The sequence below is a fragment of the Nerophis ophidion genome, linkage group LG22, assembly GCF_033978795.1.
Source record: "Nerophis ophidion isolate RoL-2023_Sa linkage group LG22, RoL_Noph_v1.0, whole genome shotgun sequence".
Taxonomy (NCBI): domain Eukaryota; kingdom Metazoa; phylum Chordata; class Actinopteri; order Syngnathiformes; family Syngnathidae; genus Nerophis; species Nerophis ophidion.
Window position 1 is genome coordinate 24612486 of NC_084632.1, and position 20464 is coordinate 24632949.

The following is a 20464-nucleotide window of genomic DNA, read 5'->3' on the forward strand; positions in this document are numbered from 1 at the left end:
TCCTCCTGCATCGATGATACTTGTAAGAAACTTACTTTATTTGTCGCCATGGAGACCAGGATTAGTGATTTAGAACGTCGGCTGAGTATTGCCGACAGGGACTTTCGCGAGGTCACTTCTGGCTCGAGGATACTGTTATATTTGTATGCTGCTACTTTAAACAGGAAATAACAAAATAAGAGCACTGAACAGGAAGTAAATACAAAAACACAAAAAACTAACAGAACTGAAGTGATGGATTGTCAGATTTTATTTACGTTTATTTATTATTTAGAATGCATTAAAATAAATCCATCCATCGTCATGACTGTGAACAACAGGTTATATTCCAAAAAAAAGTGCAGTTCTCCTTTAACCGCAAGGCTTACTTGAATCTGAAGTGGTGAAACAACAAAATAAATGCTTTGTACGCTTCAAAAAAAATCTAACTGGAACCATTTTACAGCAGAGCGTAACTAGCTAAGAAGACACATTTAACAAGTAGTTTAATAAATCATGGAAGAAAATAATATCCACACAGCATATGGCACACCTCTTTGAGCTTTGTGCTTACGGCAACAAAGGTGGGTGGGTTTTTAATAGTTTTAAAAAGCATGAGAAATAAAACAACAAGGATTCCTACTTTCCACGTAGGCATGTTGTTAAGCAGGTTACTAAGGTCGAGTCTTCTGTTTATATATATTTGCTATGCTTGATTGCATCTGGAAATGACTAAATACGTTATTGCATACGTCAACAGCCAATGGACGAGCCTTACTTACATATACATAAATTAAAGCAGCCGAAATAATTTATTCATAAGCAAATCGTAGCCCTTGAATCATAATCTAATCATGAGGTTCCCAAACATGATCCCAGTGTAAAACAATGGCCTTGATATCGTAAGCATATTGTATTCATTACTTATATTCAGTGGGCATTTGCAGTGCATCTGGAAAGTATTCACAGCGCTTCAATCGTGCCCCATTTTGTTATGTTACAGCCTTATTACAAAATGGGGAAAAAAATGTGCCCTCAAAATTTGACACAAAATACAGTGGGGCAAAAAAGTATTTAGTCAGCCACCGATTGTGCAAGTTCTCCCACTTAAAATGATGACAGAGGTCTGTAATTTTCATCATAGGTACATTTCAACTGTGAGAGACAGAATGTGAAAAAAAATCCAGGAATTCACATTGTAGGAATTTTAAAGAATTTATTAGTAAATGATGGTGGAAAATAAGTATTTGGTCAACCATTCAAAGCTCTCACTGATGGGAGGAGGTTTTGTCTCAAAATCTCACGATACATGGCCCCATTCATTCTTTCCTTAACACGGATCAATCGTCCTGTCCCCTAAGCAGAAAAACAGCCCCAAAGCATGATGTTTCCACCCCCATGCTTCACAGTAGGTGTGGTGTTCTTGGGATGCAACTCAGTATTCTTCTTCCTCCAAACACGACGAGTTGAGTTTATACCAAAAAGTTATATTTTGGTTTCATCTGACCACATGACATTCTCCCAATCCTCTGCCATATTATCCATGTATCCATTTTGGTATAAACTCAACTCGTCGTATTTGGAGGAAGAAGAATACTGAGTTGCATCCCAAGAACACCACACCTACTGTGAAGCATGGGGGTGGAAACATCATGCTTTGGGGCTGTTTTTTTGCTAAGGGGACAGGACGATTGATCCTTGTTAAGGAGAGAATGAATATGGCCATGTATCATGAGATTTTGAGCCAAAACCTTCTTCCATCAGTGAGAGCTTTGAATGGTTGACCAAATACTTATTTTCCACCATAATTTAGAAATATATTTTTTTAAATTCCTACAATGTGAATTCCTGGATTTTTTTTTTCACATTCTGTCTCTCACAGTTGAAGTGTACCTATGATGAAAATTACAGACCTCTGTCATCATTTTAAGTGGGAGAACTTACACAATCAGTGGCTGACTAAATACTTTTTCGCCCCACTGTACCTGATCATGACAATGTGAAAAAAGTTTCATAAAAAAAAATCAGCACATTTATTGAACAAAAATCAAAACTCACATGTACAAAGGTATTCTCAGTCTTTGCTTTGTATCTTCGGCAGCAATTACAGCATTAAGTCTTTCGCTCTTCTACCTTTGTGTGGTTTCACTCATTCCTATTTGCCCACTCCTTTTTGCAGCACCTCTCAAACTCCATCAGATTGCCTGGGAAGCGTTGGTTTTCATCCAGGATGATTGCTGCATTCATCTTAGTCTAGTCAGGGAGGTGACCAAATCCCAAGGGTCACTCTGTCAGAAATATAGCATTCCTCTGTGGAAAGAAGAGAACCTTCCAGAAGGACAAACATTTATGCAGCAATCCACCAGTCAGGCTTGTTTGGAAGAGTGGCCAAACGGAAGCCATTTCTTAGTAAAAAGTTTACCAACATGCACCTGAATGTCTCTCGGACCATAAGAAATATAATTCACTGGTCTGTGGGGCAAAGATTGAACTCTTAGGCATGAGTGCCAGGCGACATGTTTGTAGGAAACCAGGCACCGCTCATCAGCAGGCCAATACCATACCTACAGTGAAGCATGGTGGTGGCAGCACCATGATTTGGGGATGTTTTTAGTCAGGATAGAGGGAAAGATGAGTGCAGCAATGTACAGAGACATCCTGGATGAAAACCACAGCTTTCCAGACAATCTGATGGAGCTTGAGAGGTGCTGCAAAGAGGAATGGGTGAAACTGCCCTAAAATAGTTGTGCCAAGCTTGTGACATCGTATTCATTAGGACTTTAAGCTGTTATTGCTGCCAAAGGTGCATCAACAAAGTATTGACCAAATGTTGTGAACACTTATGTACATGTTTTTTTTTTTATTTATTTTAAATTTGCAAAATAAAAATAAATACATAAACTTTTCACATAGTCATTATGGGGTATTATGTGTAATATTTTGAAGACAAAACTAAATGTATTCCATTGTGGAATAAGACACTAATATCCATCCATCCATCCATTTTCTAACGCTTATTCCCTTTTTTGGGTGGCGGGGGGCGCTGGCGCCTATCTCAGCTACAATCGGGCGGAAGGCGGTGTACACCCTGGACAATTCTCCACCTCATCGCAGGGCCAACACAGATAGACAGACAATATTCACACTCACATTCACACACTAGGGCCTATTTAGTGTTGCCATTCAACCTATCCCCAGGGGCATGTCTTTGGAGGTGGGAGGAAGCCGGAGTACCCTTAGGGAACCCACGCATTCACGGGGAGGACATGCAAACTCCACACAGAAAGATCCCGAGCCTGGGATTGAACCCAGAACTGCAGGACCTTCGTATTGTGAGGCAGACACACTAACCCCTCTTCCACCGTGAAGCCAGACACTAACATAACATGTGGAAAAAGTAAAGCGTTGTGAATACTTTCCGGATGTAATGTACACTGCCAGGTGCAGGTGTAGATTTTTAATTTCATATTTGTATGCTGCTACTTTAAACTTTGCAAAATAATTTTGGCCAGTTGCAGGACTAACAAACGCTTATTCTAGGTTATTTTATTAATTCACTTTAGCTCTTGGCCAAGCCTTGGAGTCCGTGAAGGATTACGGGCGTTGTGATATGAGATTCTGAAAAAAAAAAAAGGAAGAAAAAAATGGACAGAAGGGATGAAGACGGAGAACAAAGAGAACAAAGTTGAGCACTGGAACGGAATGGAAGGGGAGGGAAAATGCATTATGGTAAGGGGGTGAAGGACAAAAGCGGAGGAATGAAAAATGAAAACAGGTCTGTATCTGATCAAAGTTGCTGCTCAAGCAAGAGTGGATATACGATGTGTGTTTGTCAGTGTTTATGTACTGTAAATGTCAAAGTTCATTTGGTGTTAAGGATGCAGATCTTGGTCAAATGAAGAGACTAGGGTTGTACGGTATACCGGTACTAATAAAGTAGCGCGGTACTAATCAATTGAAAACGGTACTATACTACCCTTGAAAAAAATGGCACCGTTAATGCTGTTGTGCAACGGTGACTACAGGGCGAGACGCATGATGTTTAGTGTGTCAAAATGCACACACTAATTGCATGCAAGCAATAACATCTTGGAGAGGAAGAATGGCAAAATGCTACAATTCTACTGGTTAATAGAGGGTGCGTGAAGTGCAATATGAAGGTATTTGGGCTTCAAAACTGACAATAATGGCGACTGTGACAGTCTCTTGCCGTCGCCGTGCGGGTTCAATGGACCACCCAGGAAGGACATGCTTTTGAGCAGGTTTGACTACTTTATTTTACAATAAAGGTTGGTTGCAGCTCGGATCGCTTTTCAGCTCCTTCCTCCACTGCTCGTTCCCGGTCTGCTTTTCAGACGCCGTCGTCGTCGTGCTTGTCTTGCGCTCTGTGTTGCTCTCGTTTCTCATCCGCTGCGGACTCTCCTTCTTCCTCATCGATCTCTCGTCCTTCTCCCCTTTTATACAGTGTCAGGAGAAATGTTAATAGTTTCCCAGTGTGTGAGCCACGCACCTGAATTCGATTGCGGCGGCGTCGCTCCCGGCACGCTCCGCCTCTCCGCTTCGCCACATTCTCCGCCTCCTTGCCGTCATCTTGGGCAGGGCTGCAGCGTGCCCTGCCCCGCCGCCGGCTCGTCAGCTCGTCGGCTGCGTCTCTCCACAGTGACACTTTAAAAAGGGAGGCTCCGTGCTGCAAGTGTTGATTTAAAATACGCCTCATTAGTATTACCACTTTGCTTCAAAATCAGGGAAACATTTAAATAACAAACATTTAAACTTGCACAAGGAGTTATATAGAGTAACAGGTAATGTTGTTGTTACACCTGTCCTGCTGTTCGGCTCCATTGCAGACCGTAGACAAGGAGCGCAGGGCAGACGTTTCCCCGAGGGCCGATTGTTTCGTCGGGGGTTACACTCTTCGCTTTAATGAGTCTGCTAAGCTCCGCTTTCCGGTCAGAATGACGGGGCCGCCAATTCTTGACAATCGCTTTATTATTAGTTTTGCAGGACACAACCAGACCTGTTCATCATTCTACTGACCAGTGAATGCGCTACCTCTCTCTCTCTTTACCCGCCCACTCACTTACTGACGTCACTCAGCCAACACTTTGCAATTCTCGCAAACACACTTACACTACTCTCTGGAGTTAACCAGCTCCCCTGTTGTGCACATGTAGACACGTAGATGTACACAAGGCTTCTTGGCTTGATGCCAAATATTAGCGGAGCTAAAACCACCCAATTAACATCAAATAATGCAAGTGAAATGACAGAAGTTTGTAACAAATTCCTACTATTTGTGTTTTACCTTTAACAATGTGTGTTTTACCTGCTACATGGCGTATCTGTGTAATGTATCCATAGTTTTGTTTTTAGTATTTACTAGGGGTGTGCCGCTGTCTGTCGTGATATGGCTCAGTAGCTTCAGTTTCTTCTTCAATTTCGTTCCAACCATCCGTTTCAATACATGCGTAATTTGTTGGATCGCTTATCCGAGTCTGAACCCAAGCTAATATCACTATACCTTTCTGTGCTATCCGCCATGTTTGTTTCTGTGTGGTGCCGCTGTGACGTCACAGGATAATGGACGGGTGGATGTAACGACGGTTAAAATCAGGCACTTTGAAGCCGTTTTTCAGGATCTTGTGTGATGGTTAAAATTTTGAGAAACACTTTGAAAAATAAAATAAGCCACTGGGAACTGATTTTTATTGGTTGTAACCCTTCAGAAATTGTGATAATGTTCCCCTTTAAATGAAAATTAAGGATTTATACAGTTGATTCATACAAATGTATGTATCTCTGGGAAGTACCTTTAGCAATTTCTTTCAAATGTAGATCATGTTTTATATGGAAAAGTTAAACATTTTCACGGACATAGCATAAAAAGAGACTGAGTCCTGCATTCACCAACAACAGTCTACGCAGCAAGCAGACCCTCCCTTTTTGACACACTATTAAGGGCAGTTTTCCAGGGAGTTTTAAGCTTGGTGCTTTGCTCAACGCCACAAAACATGAGGAAAGATGGGACATTTCTTCCAAGTAGACTTTTTACAAGATTCTGTGTGTATGGGAATTTTTTTACTTTTTTATTTTCATCATTGTGAGGTCAGTGGTAACAGATGTTGGACAAGCTTCTCAACGTTATGTTCTTGTTCACCACAAAGGTTTTAGATGAGGTCTTTTCAAACATTTGATACATTTTTGGAAAGTAAATAATACTTAGTGTTAGTGCTAGGATACATACATCAAGACACATTTTTTTGTATCATCCGATCTCGATTATTATCACACTTGTTTGTTGTTTTTTAACCTGCAAGTTCTAAAGCATCTGTACGAAAAAGTAAATAAACTAGAAATCACTTTTTTTTACATACTGAGTGAATGGTATTGCAAGTTTAAAAAATAACCGGTAGCAATACATGTTTTAAACGACCCATAAGGTCCAGAGGCATCATGTATTAAAGGCCTACTGAAATGAGATTATCTTATTCAAACGGGGAAAGCAGGTCCATTCTATGTGTCATACTTGATCGTTTCGCGATATTGCCAAATTTCTGCTGAAAGGATTTAGCAGAGAACATCGACGATAAAGTTCGCAACTTTTGGTCGCTAATAAAAAAGCCTTGCCTTTACTGGAAGTAGCAGACGATTTGCGTGTGACGTCACGGGTTGTAGGGCTCCTCTCATTGTCTATAATCATAGCCTCCAGTAGCAAGAGCTATTTGGACCGAGAAAGCAACAATTTCCCCATTAATTTGAGCGAGGATGAAAGGGTCGTGGATAAGGAAAGTTAGAGTGAAGCACAAATAAAAAATAAAAGGCGACGGCTCCAGGCAACGGCAGTGGGACCGTTTCAGATGTAATTAGACACATTTACTAGGATAATTCTGGAAGATCCCTTATCTGCTTATTGTTTTAATAGTGTTTTAGTGAGATGATTGTAAAGTCATACCTGAAAGTCGGCGGGCTGTGGTGAACGCCAGTGTCTCTGAGAGAAGCCGAGGACCCAAGATCACAGCTGCCTTTTTGAGCTGCAGGAGGAGGTCGCATAATCCACTGAAGTTGCCGGTAAGAGCCGACTTAATATCACAATTTTCCCATCCAAAAACTTGCTGGTTGACGTAAAGAAACATGTTCGCTTGACCGCTCTGTGTTAAAACTTCACTACAAAGAAAGAAACACTGGCTGTGTTTCGGTGCTAAAGACAGCTGCAATCCACCGCTTTCCAACAACAGCATTCTTCTTTATAGTCTCCATTATTAATTGAACGAATTGCAAAATATTCAGCAACACAGATGTCCAAATTACCGTGTAATTATGCGATGAAAAGAGACGACTTTTAGCCGTGTGTGGTGCTGGGCTATTATGTTCACTACAACCCGAGACGTCACAAACACGCATCATCATTCCGTGACGTTTTCAACAGGAAACTCCGCGGGAAATTTAAAATTGTCATTTAGTAAACTAAAAAGGCCGTATTGGCATGTGTTGCAATGTTAAGATTTCATCATTGATATATAAACTATCAGACTGTGTGGTCGGTAGTAGTGGGTTTCAGTAGGCCTTTAAGAGTTGCTTGAATCTCCAACAAAAATTATTGCATGTTCAAATCCAGCAAAAATAGAGTGTTCAAGGAAAAAAATCAGATCTATGCACACTCCCTAATTTAAGCACATTTTTTTCATTACATCACAATCCACATGGAATTGATCGTAGCCACGCCGAGGCCACACTCATATATATATATGAATATATATATATATATATATATATATGTATATATATATATATATATATAAAAAATATATATATATATATATATACATATATATATACATACATATATTCCAAAGACATGCACCTGGGGATAGGTTGATTGGCAACACTAAATTGGCCCTAGTGTGTGAATGTGAGTGTGAATGTTGTCTGTCTATCTGTGTTGGCCCTGCGATGAGGTGGCGACTTGTCCAGGGTGTACCCTGCCTTCCGCCCGATTGTAGCTGAGATAGGCGCCAGCGCCCCCCGCGACCCCGAAAGGGAATAAGCGGTAGGAAATGGATGGATGGATGGATATATATATATATATATATATATATATATATATATATATATATATATATATATATATATATATATGTATATATATATATATATATATATATATATATATATGTATATATGTATATACAAACCCCGTTTCCATATGAGTTGGGAAATTGTGTTAGATGTAAATATAAACGGAATACAATGATTTGCGAATCATTTTCAACCCATATTCAGTTGAATGCACTACAAAGACAAGATATTTGATGTTCAAACTCATAAACTTAATTATTTTTTGCAAATAATAATCAACTTAGAATTCCATGGCTGCAACACGTGCCAAAGTAGTTGGGAAAGGGCATGTTCACAACTGTGTTACATCACCTTTTCTTTTAACAACACTCAATAAACGTTTGGGAACTGAGGAAACTTATTGTTGAAGCTTTGAAATTGGAATTCTGTCCCATTCTTGTTTTACGTAGAGCTTCAGTCGTTCAACAGTCCGGGGTCACCGGTGTCCTATTTTACGCTTCATAATGCGCCACACATTTTCGATGGGAGACAGGTCTGGACTGCAGGCGGGCCAGGAAAGTACCTGCACTCTTTTACTACGAAGCCATTCTGTTGTAACACGTGGCTTGGCATTGTCTTGCTGAAATATGCGGAGGCGTCCATGATAAACGTTGCTTGGATGACAACATATGTTGCTCCAAAACCTGTATGTACCTTTCAGCATTAATGGTGCCTTCACAGATGTGTAAGTTACACATGCCTTAGGCACTAATACATCCCCATATCATCACAGGTGCTGGCTTTTGAACTTTGTGCCTAGAACAATCCGGATGGTTATTTTCCTTTTTGTTCCGGAGGACACCATGTCTACAGTTTCCAAATATATTTTGAAATGTGGACTTGTCAGACCACAGGACACTTTTCCACTTTGCATCAGTCCATCTTGGATCAGCTCAGGCCCAGCGAAGCCGGCGGTGTTCCTTTGTGTTCTTGATAAATGGCTTTCGCTTTGCATAGTTTTAACTTGCACTTACAGATGTAGCGACCAACTGTAGTTACTGACAGTGGTTTTATGAAGTGTTCCTGAGCCCATTTGGTGATATCCTTTACACACCGATGTCGGTTTTTGATGCAGTACCGCCTGAGGGATCAAAGGTCCGTAATATCATCGCTTACGTGCAGTGATTTCTCCAAATTCTCTGAACCTTTTGATGATTTTATGGGCCGTTGATGGTAAAATCCCTAAATTCTTTGCAATAGCTCGTTGAAAAATGTTGTTCTAAAACTGTTAGACAATTTGCGTACAAATTGGTGACCCTCGCCCCATCCTTGTTTGTGAATTACTTAGCATTTCATGGAAGCTGCTTTTATACTCAATCATGGCACCCACCTGTTCCCAATTAGCCTGCACACCTGTGGGATGTTCCAAATAAGTGTTTGACGAGTAGTCCTCAACTTTATCAGTATTTATTGCCACCACTCCCAACTTTTTTGTCACGTGTTGCTGGCATCAAATTCTAAAGTTAATTATTATTTGCAAAAAAAAAATGTTTATCAGTTTGAACATCAAATATGTTGTATTTGTAGCATATTCAACTGAATATGGGTTGAAAATGATTTGCAAATCATTGTATTCCGTTTATATTTACATCTAACACAATTCCCCAACTCATATGGAAACAAGGTTTTTATATATTCGAACACAGTGTTACTGTTCACATTGTGTGTAATGTTACATCTGCCAAAAAATATCAAATATACTTGTTTTATAAAACCTCTCCTTGTTTTTAATGAATACTTGGGCCTACTACGCTACTGTATGTCAATGTTGGTAATTATGGTGGTACTTGAAGGGCCAAGTTTTTTCTGAGGTTTGTTAACCACTGCTGTAATGTATCGTAATCATTTAAAGTTTATTAATATAGCTCTAAATCACAAGTGTCTCAAAGGGCTGCACAAGCCACAATGACATCAGATCCCATGTCAGGGCAAGAAAAAACTCAACCCAATGGGATACAATGAGAAACCTTGGAGGGGACCGCAGATGTAGGGACCGCCCCCACCCGAGCAACCGGTACAATGGATGTAGAATGGATTTAGTTATTAGAGTGAGAGTCCGGTCCATAGTGGGGCCAGCAGGGGATCATCTTGAGTGGAGACAGATCAGCAGCACAAAGACGTCCCCAACTGATGCACAGATGAGTGGTCTACCCCGGGTCCCGAGTTTGAACAGCTAGTGCATCATCTGTGGTCACCTAATAACCTCTCCACGCAGTAGAGGGGGGCAGAGCAGAAAAGAGACGGCAGATCAACTGTTCTAAAAGAAGGGTCTATTTAAAAGCAAGCGTGTACAAATGAGTTTTAAGATGGGACTTAAATGCTTCTACTGAGGTAGCATCTACATTAAAAACACATGAGCTGAACAACTTATTCATAATTTTATTGTATGACTCTAATAACAGAAGGGAATAAGCGGTAGAAAATGGATGGATGGATGGATAGATGAGTTATATACATGTATGTATGCAAGAGGGAGTTGACGGCACAGAACCACAAGGGGCGGTAAAGCTCTATGTATTTATTTATATACATACTATATATATATATAAATAATAACAAAACAATATTATTAATTAAGAAACAAAGTAATGGAGTGTGAGAAAATCCAAAAAATGGTGTATGTGTGTGTGACTATGTGTGTAATTAGTTGTTGTGTATTACCTTGATGTGTTGGGCGAGAGGAGGGGCCAGGCAAGAAGGCAGCCTGTGTGCATGCAGATAGTCAGGGCGAATGGCGAAGTGTCTTGTCTGTGTCCAGGCAGGATGTCGAGAATCCAAAAGGGGCAGCCAAAGAACCAGAGGGGAACAACAGGGAATCGCAGGTGAAGACGAGTAGACAGGGTGCAGGGAGAGCGTCAAGGAAGACACGGCACAAATCAACTCAGAGGGGAAAACACAGGGAAAGCAGCATTGCATCAAGCATGTAGTTAGCTTACTGTACACAACAGAAGATTAGGTTCTGGCGCAGATCCTTGGGTTCTCTTGTCTTTATACAGCTCGCCCTCATCAGGACCAGGTGTGCTGATTGCTGATCGCCCACACGCCGGCAAGGCTGCGATGCGGCCAGCGTGAGCAGGGGTGTGTCCTGGTTTGCTGCCAACAAAGGTGCTTGCAGTCCTAGCTACATATGACAAGCGGGATTGAGCCAGCTTCATTAAATTCTGATTTGAAACAGTTCTATTTGTCTGCATGGTACTCTGTTCTATGCCCACACAACATTCTTCTAATTATCTGTTGAATGACTTAGCAACAAATGTTGTTGAAAACCACACCCATTTTGTAAGTCTTTCTACATATAAGACAGGAATGCTCACAATGTACACATGAGCTCATAGAAACAATTTGGGCAATGGGAGAAAAATAGTATTTGGTGCGAGATGCAGTCACATGCTGAATGTTTTGATTATTTTTTCTGATTTATCGGCATTTCAAACCGCACCAACATTCGATGACAACAACAACCCACTTTTGGCCAACTCTGAAATAAATATTTTAATGGCTTAACTGAAACCAAACATTTTCATCCTTGATTTATATGAAACCAACCAAATGTTAAGCAGCTATCATGCATGCTTCATGCTGAGACCAACGCTTACCCACTAGTTAGGAACCCAACATGTGGTTTCAGCTGGCTTTCTTGATGCTCCTTGAAGACCAATTTCGGCATCGCGCTCATGTATCTAATCTGCTGCTCAACGGTAATGGTGATGAACCCTAATGGCCTGCAGTTGTCATTAGAAAAATATATAGTCACAGGCTAATTAAAAACAGATGGAGTTGTTGGAGAAGCCATTGACATCAAAAGGTGGCCGTTTATTTGTAAATGTGACTTTATATGGCTTTTTGTTCTTCTCAAATCAGTGCGACGGAAATAACTTAAGAATTGATTAAAGCCAGAAACACTGGGCGGCTGATTGAAGCGGACAGACAGAAAGACAGTGAGGGACAGAGTAGAGGTTGGGGCCAAAACCTTCGTTTTTATATGGTGTCTGTTTGTGATTTGCTAAAAGCCATCATTCAACACTTCTGTCAACCTCCTCTGTGTTATTTGAGCCTTCCAAAGAGATGATCTCCCTAATGTTCTCAAACTTCTTGTTCATTGAAAGACGAGAAAGAACGCCACCTTTGTACTTCACTACAAGTTGTTTCTTAAATTTGATCATGTTTTTCACTTTCTTTATCGAAGCACTGGAACTTGAAACTTTATTTGGTCCAATGGATGAGGTTATTTTTCAGTCGTAGAGTCAATAAAAAAACATTTTGACTAGGGTTGTACGGTGTACCGGTATTAGTATAGTACCGGGATACTAATTAATCATATTCGGTACTATACCGCCTCTATAAAGAACCGGTCCCTCATCTCCCCGCCCCCTGTAATCACATGTCGTGTCATTGATGGTATACAAGCATGTTTGGCAGCGCACGATCACAGAGTACTTACAAACAGACACAGTTTGTAGACGGAAAAAGGAGAACGAACGCATTTTGGCTTAAAACTAACGATAAAGGTGAAGTTAGAACACTGAAACGCCCTCAGGAAGAGGTGCTTTAAGAGAGTGGTCCTCAAATTTTTTTCAGTGATGTACCCCCTCTGAACATTTTTTTTAATTGAAGTACCCCCTAATCAGAGAAAAGCATTTTCGGCTGAAAAAAAGAGATAAAGAAGTAAAATACAGCACTATGTCATCAGTTTCTGATTTATTAAATTGTATAACAGTGCAAAATATTGCTCATTTGTATTGATCTTTCTTGAACTATTTGGAAAAAAAGATATAAAAATAACTAAAAACTTGTTGAAAAATACACATACAAGTAATCATCAACTTAAAGAACCCTCTTTGGGGATTGTAATAGAGATCCATCTGGATTCATGAACTTAATTCCAAACTTTTCTTCACAAAAAAAGAAATCTTTAACATCAATATTTATGGAACACGTCCACAAAAAAATCTAGCTGTCAACACTGAATATTGCATTGTTGCATTTCTTTTCACAGTTTATGAACTTACATTCATATTTTGTTGAAGTATTATTCAATAAATAATATTTATAACGGATTTTTGAATTGTTGCTATTTTTGGAATTTTTTTTAAAAATGTCACGTACCCCTTGGCCTACCTTCAAGTACCCCCAGGGGTACGCGTACCCCCATTTGAGAACCACTGCTCTAAGACATGGCTAGCTAGCTAGCAGCTAACGTCCATCCCCGGTCTGCAATGTTTTAGCTACTTCTAAATCACTAATCCTCGCCTGCATGGCGACAAATAAAGTATGTTTCTTACAAGTATCATCCCTGCAGGAGGAATAGCTAAACATATTTCACTACACACCGTAGCTCACCGCCATCAAAATGTAAACCAACGCCTTTGGTGGATCTACACCTGACATCCACTGTAATGATACCAACTACAGGAGCGTATGTAGTTGATACTACCATGATTAGGTCAATATTTTTTGGCATTACATCTTCTTTCATTTTTTTTCAATTGATATTATGCTTATAAACTCAGGAAATATGTCTCTGGATATGACCAATGTATGATCCTGTAATGATTTGGTATCGGATTGATACCCAAATTTGTGGCATCACCCAGAACTAATGTAAAGCATCCAAAAAACAGAAGAATATGTGACGTTCGCTTAGAATGGTGGCTAAAGGTGCTTCTTCCAAGATGCAGTTCAGGCACGGACACAGCATAATGGTAAGAAATGTAGATTTATTAACTAAAAACACGCTAAGAACAAAAACACTGGTGCTAGGTAGATAAGACAAACCAAAAGCGCTAGCAAGGACGCTAGGGAACTAAACACAGGGATAGCGTGGAAGCTAATCGGTATAAAACAGGATTACCAGAGTCAGGAGATAGCGATCGTCACTGTTGTGGGAAACAAGGCTAGGATCAGAGAGCGACTAATAGAAAATGGAGGCTTAAATAAGGATTGTAATCAACAAGCGAGAGTCCAGAAACAAGGAACAGGTGAGACAAGTATGCAACCATGGCAACAGAAACCAATCAGGAAGTGCGCAAACAAACTCAAAAATCTAAACAACGAACGATCAGAGCAGCGGATCACAACAGAATAAATGATTAATACATTTTAACAGAAGTGTAGATAGAACATGTTAAAATAGGAAAGGAAGCATATATTAACAGTAAACGAACAGGTAGATTAATAATACATTTTTACAATTTGTCCCTCATAATTTTGACAAAATATTAGAATGAGAAATGACACAAATGTTACTGCATACGTTAGCAGACTAATTAGGAGCCTTTGTTTGTTTACTTACTACTAAAAGACAAGTTATCAATTATGTTTACTATTTTATTTAACGACAAACTTGCATTAAGAAACATATGTTTAGTTAATGTTAAGATTGTTTTGTTAAAATGAAGCAAATAATGCAATTTTTTGTGGTCCCCTTAATTTAGAAAAGTATTGAAATAATTTTGGTACCGGTACCAGTACCAAAATATTGGTATCTGGACAACACTATTAGGGACTGAATCACCAGTTTGGAAACACATTCTACAAAAAAACATGCGGGCAAAACTATGGCGAAAAATTTTGACTTTTGACGTCTCGGTGGCATTGTGGTGACGAGTTGTTCTCTCGTGGGTGCAGCGGAAGATGGAACACAGCGTGAATTTAATTATATAATAAAACAAACTAAGAACAAAACACTTTGCATGAAGGCACTAACAAACAAAACAACAGAACTAGCGTGGAAGCTAGGAAGAACAGAAAGCGCTAGCGTGAGAACTAGGGAAAAGAACAAACAAAATAGCTCGGAAGCTTATCGAGTGCTAATAGCTACCACAATGCTGGAATGTGACGTCATCTGTTGCGTGGGAGCAAACAAGAGTCCGAGAACGAATGACAAACAAGGGCGGTCTTAAATAAAGAGATAATTAATCAAATCAGGTGCGTGACGACAAGCAAGAAACAGGTGACACTAAATGAGTAACCATGACAACAGAAACCAAACAGGAAGTGCCACCGGGAACCAAAGACGTCGAATACAACACAGGATGATAACAAAACAGAAACCAAACCAGAATATGACATGGTCCAAGACGTGGACCATGACATGACTAAGACAGAATCGTATGAAAAGTGGGCCACGTGAAAACTGATATACCACTGTATTGTTTTTTTCTCATGACTCTACTAGTATGGCTCACGTGGTAGAGTGGTTAATCCTCAACCTAATGGTTGCTAGTTCCATATCGAAGTATCCTTGAGCAAGATACTGAAATCCCCGTTGCTCCTGATGCCGCGTCGTCATCATTAAGTGAAGTACATTAAAAGTAGAGAAACGCCATTCCTGTCAAACACTATTGTTGACATTGGATCGGAGCTTTCTTAACTAATTGCTGTCTCTTATTTCCTGTTTTTCAAAGCCCATGGACATTTCACTCGTTTGGTCGTTTGAAATAACAAAACAAAAATACTTGCAAAGCCTCATTTTTTTCCCTTTGTGTTTATTTTTTCATGTCAAGTGCCTTCAACCATGCAAAGAGCTTTGGGAAACCAAGAAGATGCTTACTCCAAAGTCCTGTGAGGTAAAATAGAGTGTGCTGTGTGTGTGTGTGTGTGTGTGTGTGTGTGTGTGTGTGTGTGTGTGTCGCTCCATACTGACTGTATCTGCACTGAGAACCTGTTTTTGTTGGCACAAGCTATGAATTTTGGTCTTGAATGGGATGGATGAAGAGTTCTGTGGGTGTTTGTTCACACAAGCTCTCACAAGTGCATGAACTGTGCACACACAAACGCACACATAACATATACTGTGGATGTCAACCAAAAGAAACATTTCTTTCCTGCGCTATATGTGTTCCTGTCTCAGAGTGTGCTCTTGGATTTATTTGTAGTGCAAAACCTCTTTCTCTTTCAACAGAAGCAGACAGAGTGTGTGACCAGTAGAGAGTTTCTGGCTTCTCTGAGGTCGTCCCGACAAGGTGACTGCCCTCCACCTCACCGTGCGGCCGGATTCGCGGCCGCCTGCGTGGAGAGCTGCTCTCTAGACCGACATTGTCCTTCCCCGAGGAAGTGCTGCTCCAATGGCTGTGGGCACACTTGTCAAACACCCGCCAATCTATATAAAGGTGAATACAGCCCACAGGATGCTCCGAACGTGTTGAATGCATCTTCAAGAAATATAATAACTTATATTAGCTTAGCTGAAGTCATACTTGCCAACCCTCCCGAAATTCAGCGCCTCTCCCGAAAACCTCCTGGGACAAATTTTCTCCCGAAAATCTCCCGAAATTCAGGCGGAGCTGGAGGCCACGCCCGCTCCAGCTCCATGCGGACCTGAGTGAGGACAGCCTGTTTTCACATCCGCTTTCCCACGATATAAACAGCGTGTCTGCCCAATGACATTGTAACTGTAGAATGATTGAGGGCGAGTTCTTGGTTTCTTATGTGGGTTTATTGTTAGGCAGTTTCATCAATGTCCTCCCAGCGCGGTAAAAACACACAACAACAGCAGTCACGTTTTCGTCTACCGTAAAGCAGTTTGTCTGCGGTAAACACCAATGTTGTGAGACTCTTAATCAGGATAACACTGCCAACTACTGTACATGCACAACAACACCTCCAGGCTGTGAGGCTTGTGTGGCATTGTAATGCCGGATTGGTTCTTCCAGGGATGCGCCGAAGCGATGAACACAACAAGGTAAGTTATAAATGGATTTATTAAATAATAAAAAGGCTAGGAACAAAAACAATGGTGTAAAGAGAAGGCAAACAAAATACGCTAGCGTGAAAGCTAGGATAAAACACTAGGAAACTAAAACTTGGCTCGAGAGCACAAACGAGAAAACAAATCATCAGTATGAAAACTGGAATAAACAAGTGGCATAGCGTGAGAGCTAGCGAGAACATACATACAGTAGAAGGATGAGAGTCGTCACGGTTGCACGTAGGCATATTAGGATCCGAGAATGAATAACGAAAAGGGGCGAGTTTAAATAAGGGAGGTGATTAGAAGAAAACAGGTGTGCGTAGATAACAAGTGGCAGGTGAACTAATGAGCTACCATGGTGACAGACTAAACAGGAAATAAAGACGTTAAACAACAGGGTGATACAAAAATGGAACAATAAACCAGAATATGTAGCAGTGATATTTTTTTTATTTTTATATTTTTTTCGCAAAAGGTGTTCCAAAAACCAAAAGCAAATGTCTACTACAGAGGATGCTGGTTCTCGGAAGGTTTATTTCCACATTCAGAATTTCTTCTGGATGTAATAAAATGGCAAACATGGAAACATTTAATCTGTCAATGTGGTGCCATTGCGGTAACATGTAAAGGGCCCCTCTGATTTTTGGCACTTATTTCATAGTTTTTGACCTAAAAAATATGTCTAAAGGTAAAATTTCCCTCAAAATAGACACACTAGTTATTTTAGGCTTGTTTTCTAAAGAGTGTCAGCACATTTTGGAATGCCCACTTTTTGCTCCAAAATGTGGGCGAGCCTGCATCAGCCTGCTGACGTCACCTGCAGAAGACTGGAGCCAATTTCATATTGTGTTGAATGTGTTTTCTCGTGTCTTTATCCCGAGTGACGTTATTTTTGCACAGAATTTGAATGTACTATCAAATAAGGCGGCTGGTTGCATTGTTGCACAACTAAAGAAGGAGTCAGTCTGCATATATTTCCCCAAAAAAACTTTCAGTCAAATTGGCATGTGGAAAGTGGGACGGACCCAACAAAAGGAGTGTAATTTGCAGCAAACATTATATTAAGTCCAGTGGCGGGCCGTGCATTTCCCACCTAGGCCTTCAGTGATGTCCTGTGTCCAATGATTACCTCTCAAAATACCATCATTTATGTCACCACATGACCATTGCTGGAGAAATACTATACAGGAACACATTTACGCACTATTGTGCATTGAAACACCTCAACAGTATACAAAACAACCATGTTCCCAACGTCTACAAAGAAATTCCTACTAGCTTCCACCTACTGAAATGGAAGAGAATAACTTGGTTACTCTACCGAGCTCGAGACAGCACCAACACTCAATAACAGCACATTATTCGCGGATTATAATTACTGGTTTAAAAAAAAAAGTTTTAACCCAAATAGGTGAAACTACTTAAAGGCCTACTGAAACCCACTACTACCGACCACGCAGTCTGATAGTTTATATATCAATGATGAAATATTAACATTGCAACACATGCCAATACGGCCGGTTTAGTTTACTGAATTACAATTTTAAATTTCCCACGGAGTTTCTTGTTGAAAACGTCGCAAAATGATGACGTGTATGTTTGTGACGTTATTGGTTGGAGGGGACATATTAGCCCAGCACCACTTACGGCTAAAAGTCGTCTCTTTTCATCGTGCAATTACACAGTATTTTGGAAATCTTTGTTGCTGAATCTTTTGCAATTTGTTCAATTAATAATGGAGAAGTCAAAGTAGAAAGATGGAGGTGGGAAGCTTTTAGCCTTTAGCCACACAAACACACGGTGTTTCCTTGTTTAAAATTCCTGGAGGTGAAGCTTTACTATGGATCAGAGCGGTCAAGCGAACATGTCAACCGGCAGTTTTCGGTGAGAAAATTGTGGTAATAAGTTGCCTCTTACCGGAGATCAGCGGAGCTTCTGTCCTGCTGCAGCTTCGTGACTTCCCTCAACACTTCCCTCAACACACCCGTGGCCACACCCCTCCAACTATCGGGTACTATTTAACTCACTAAAACACTAGCAACACAATAGGCAGATAAGGGATTTCCCAGAATTATCCTAGTAAATGTGTCTAAAAACATCTGAATCGCTCTCACTGCAATCGCCTTTTTTTTTAATTTTTTTTTTTTTTCCCTAGTCCTTCACTCTAAATTTCCTCATCCACAAATCTTTCATCCTCGCTCAAATTAATAGAGAAATTGTTGCTTTCTCGGTCCGAATAGCTCTCGCTGCTGGAGGCTCACATTATAAACAATGTGAGGAGCCCTACAACCAGTGACGTCACGCGCACATCGTTTGCTACTTCCGGTAAAGGAAAGGCTTTTTTATTAGCGACCAAAAGTTGTGAACTTTATCGTCGATGTTCTCTACTAAATCCTTTCAGCAAAAATATGTCAATATCGCGAAATGATCAAGTATGACACATTGAATGGACCTGCTATCCCTGTTTAAATAAGAAAATCTCATTTCAGTAGGCCTCTAATCTCCCACAGCACACCAGACTGTATCTCACGGCACATAGTGTTCCGCGGCACAGTGGTTGAAAAACACTGGTCTATGTTGAAAAATGTGCTCCACTTCTGTAGATGACCAAGAGTCTAGCAATGGGAAAGTGGCGTTCCAAGTACAGTTGGTTATTTACCTAATACTCAAAATCTAATTGTTATTGTGGGAAATGACACCCAGATGCATTTTCAAGAGCAAAAAAATACATTAGAGAACTTGTTAGTGAAATATCGGTCATCTGAACGCTGAGGGACAGTGTCAATTGTGTGATTTGATGATGACACTTTCCTCATCAACATCCATACAACTTGCTGAAACACTTGCAGTCTAAAATAAAAAGCAGTTATCAGTCTTCTCTTTCTCCTCCAGGCGTTCCTCTGAAGCCCCGCAGAGAGATGAACTTTGTGGAGGATTCAGCGGGCCGGGTCAAAGTGGTGTGGGTGTCGAAGTTTAATGTCAGCGTGGAGCCGGTGGTTTACCTGCTCCAGTCACGCTGGAACAGAGGCATTCACCCCAGTGAAGATCATGCTTCCCCGTGGACGACTGCTGCCATGGTAAATGCCACCAGACTCTCATCTCCTTGCATTGGAGAATTTGATATTGCCGATTAACCGTTAACCTCAAAAGGTCGTCTTACATATCTTTATCTCATAACTCTTTTGTACTACTTTGGAGATGATAGACCGTTTTCACCTCATCAGTCTGCTGCCTCCTTGTCTAAACCTCCTCCCCAGTCTGTCTCACACACTGCCAGGGTAAACTGTTCATGTGTGTGTGTGTGTGTGTGTGTGTGTGTGTGTGTGTGTGTGTGTGTGTGTGTGTGTGTGTGTGTGTGTGTGTGTGTGTGAGGTTAGGTAAATAAGCAGAGCTTAAAAAGGAACCACTGGTAGCCACAGTCGTTCCAACGACTGAGTCTGAATGACTGAACTTTAACTATGGACCTAAATAGAGGACGACAAGTGTGTATGTGTGTGTGTGTGTGTGTGTCTCAGTAAGCCAGGTATTACACGCAATATCTGTACCAGTTGTAACCATAACCGTTAGTTATGTTTTTATGCGTTTAGTTCACTTTACATTTTGGTTTGGAGGTAGAGAAATTGATCTGATAAACACACAAGTGCCATTATTCTGACATTTAATAATGTTTATAAGGGC

At 40.5% G+C, this 20464-nt stretch overlaps 1 protein-coding gene across 2 annotated transcripts in view; it reads left to right on the forward strand.

Moving 5' to 3' along the window:
• The window catches only part of anos1b (anosmin 1b), a 120912-nt gene that overhangs the window by 47513 nt on the left and 52935 nt on the right, over nt 1-20464 (forward strand). The window contains exons 3-6 of one of the 2 annotated variants that reach the window (XM_061883579.1): nt 11091-11199; nt 15600-15662; nt 15998-16205; nt 19679-19863. In XM_061883579.1, coding sequence (XP_061739563.1) covers nt 15639-15662; nt 15998-16205; nt 19679-19863 — 417 coding nt within the window. In that variant the 5' untranslated portion in view covers nt 11091-11199; nt 15600-15638. The remainder of the gene's footprint in view (nt 1-11090; nt 11200-15599; nt 15663-15997; nt 16206-19678; nt 19864-20464) is intronic. The other variant, XM_061883578.1, reaches the window with a different exon arrangement.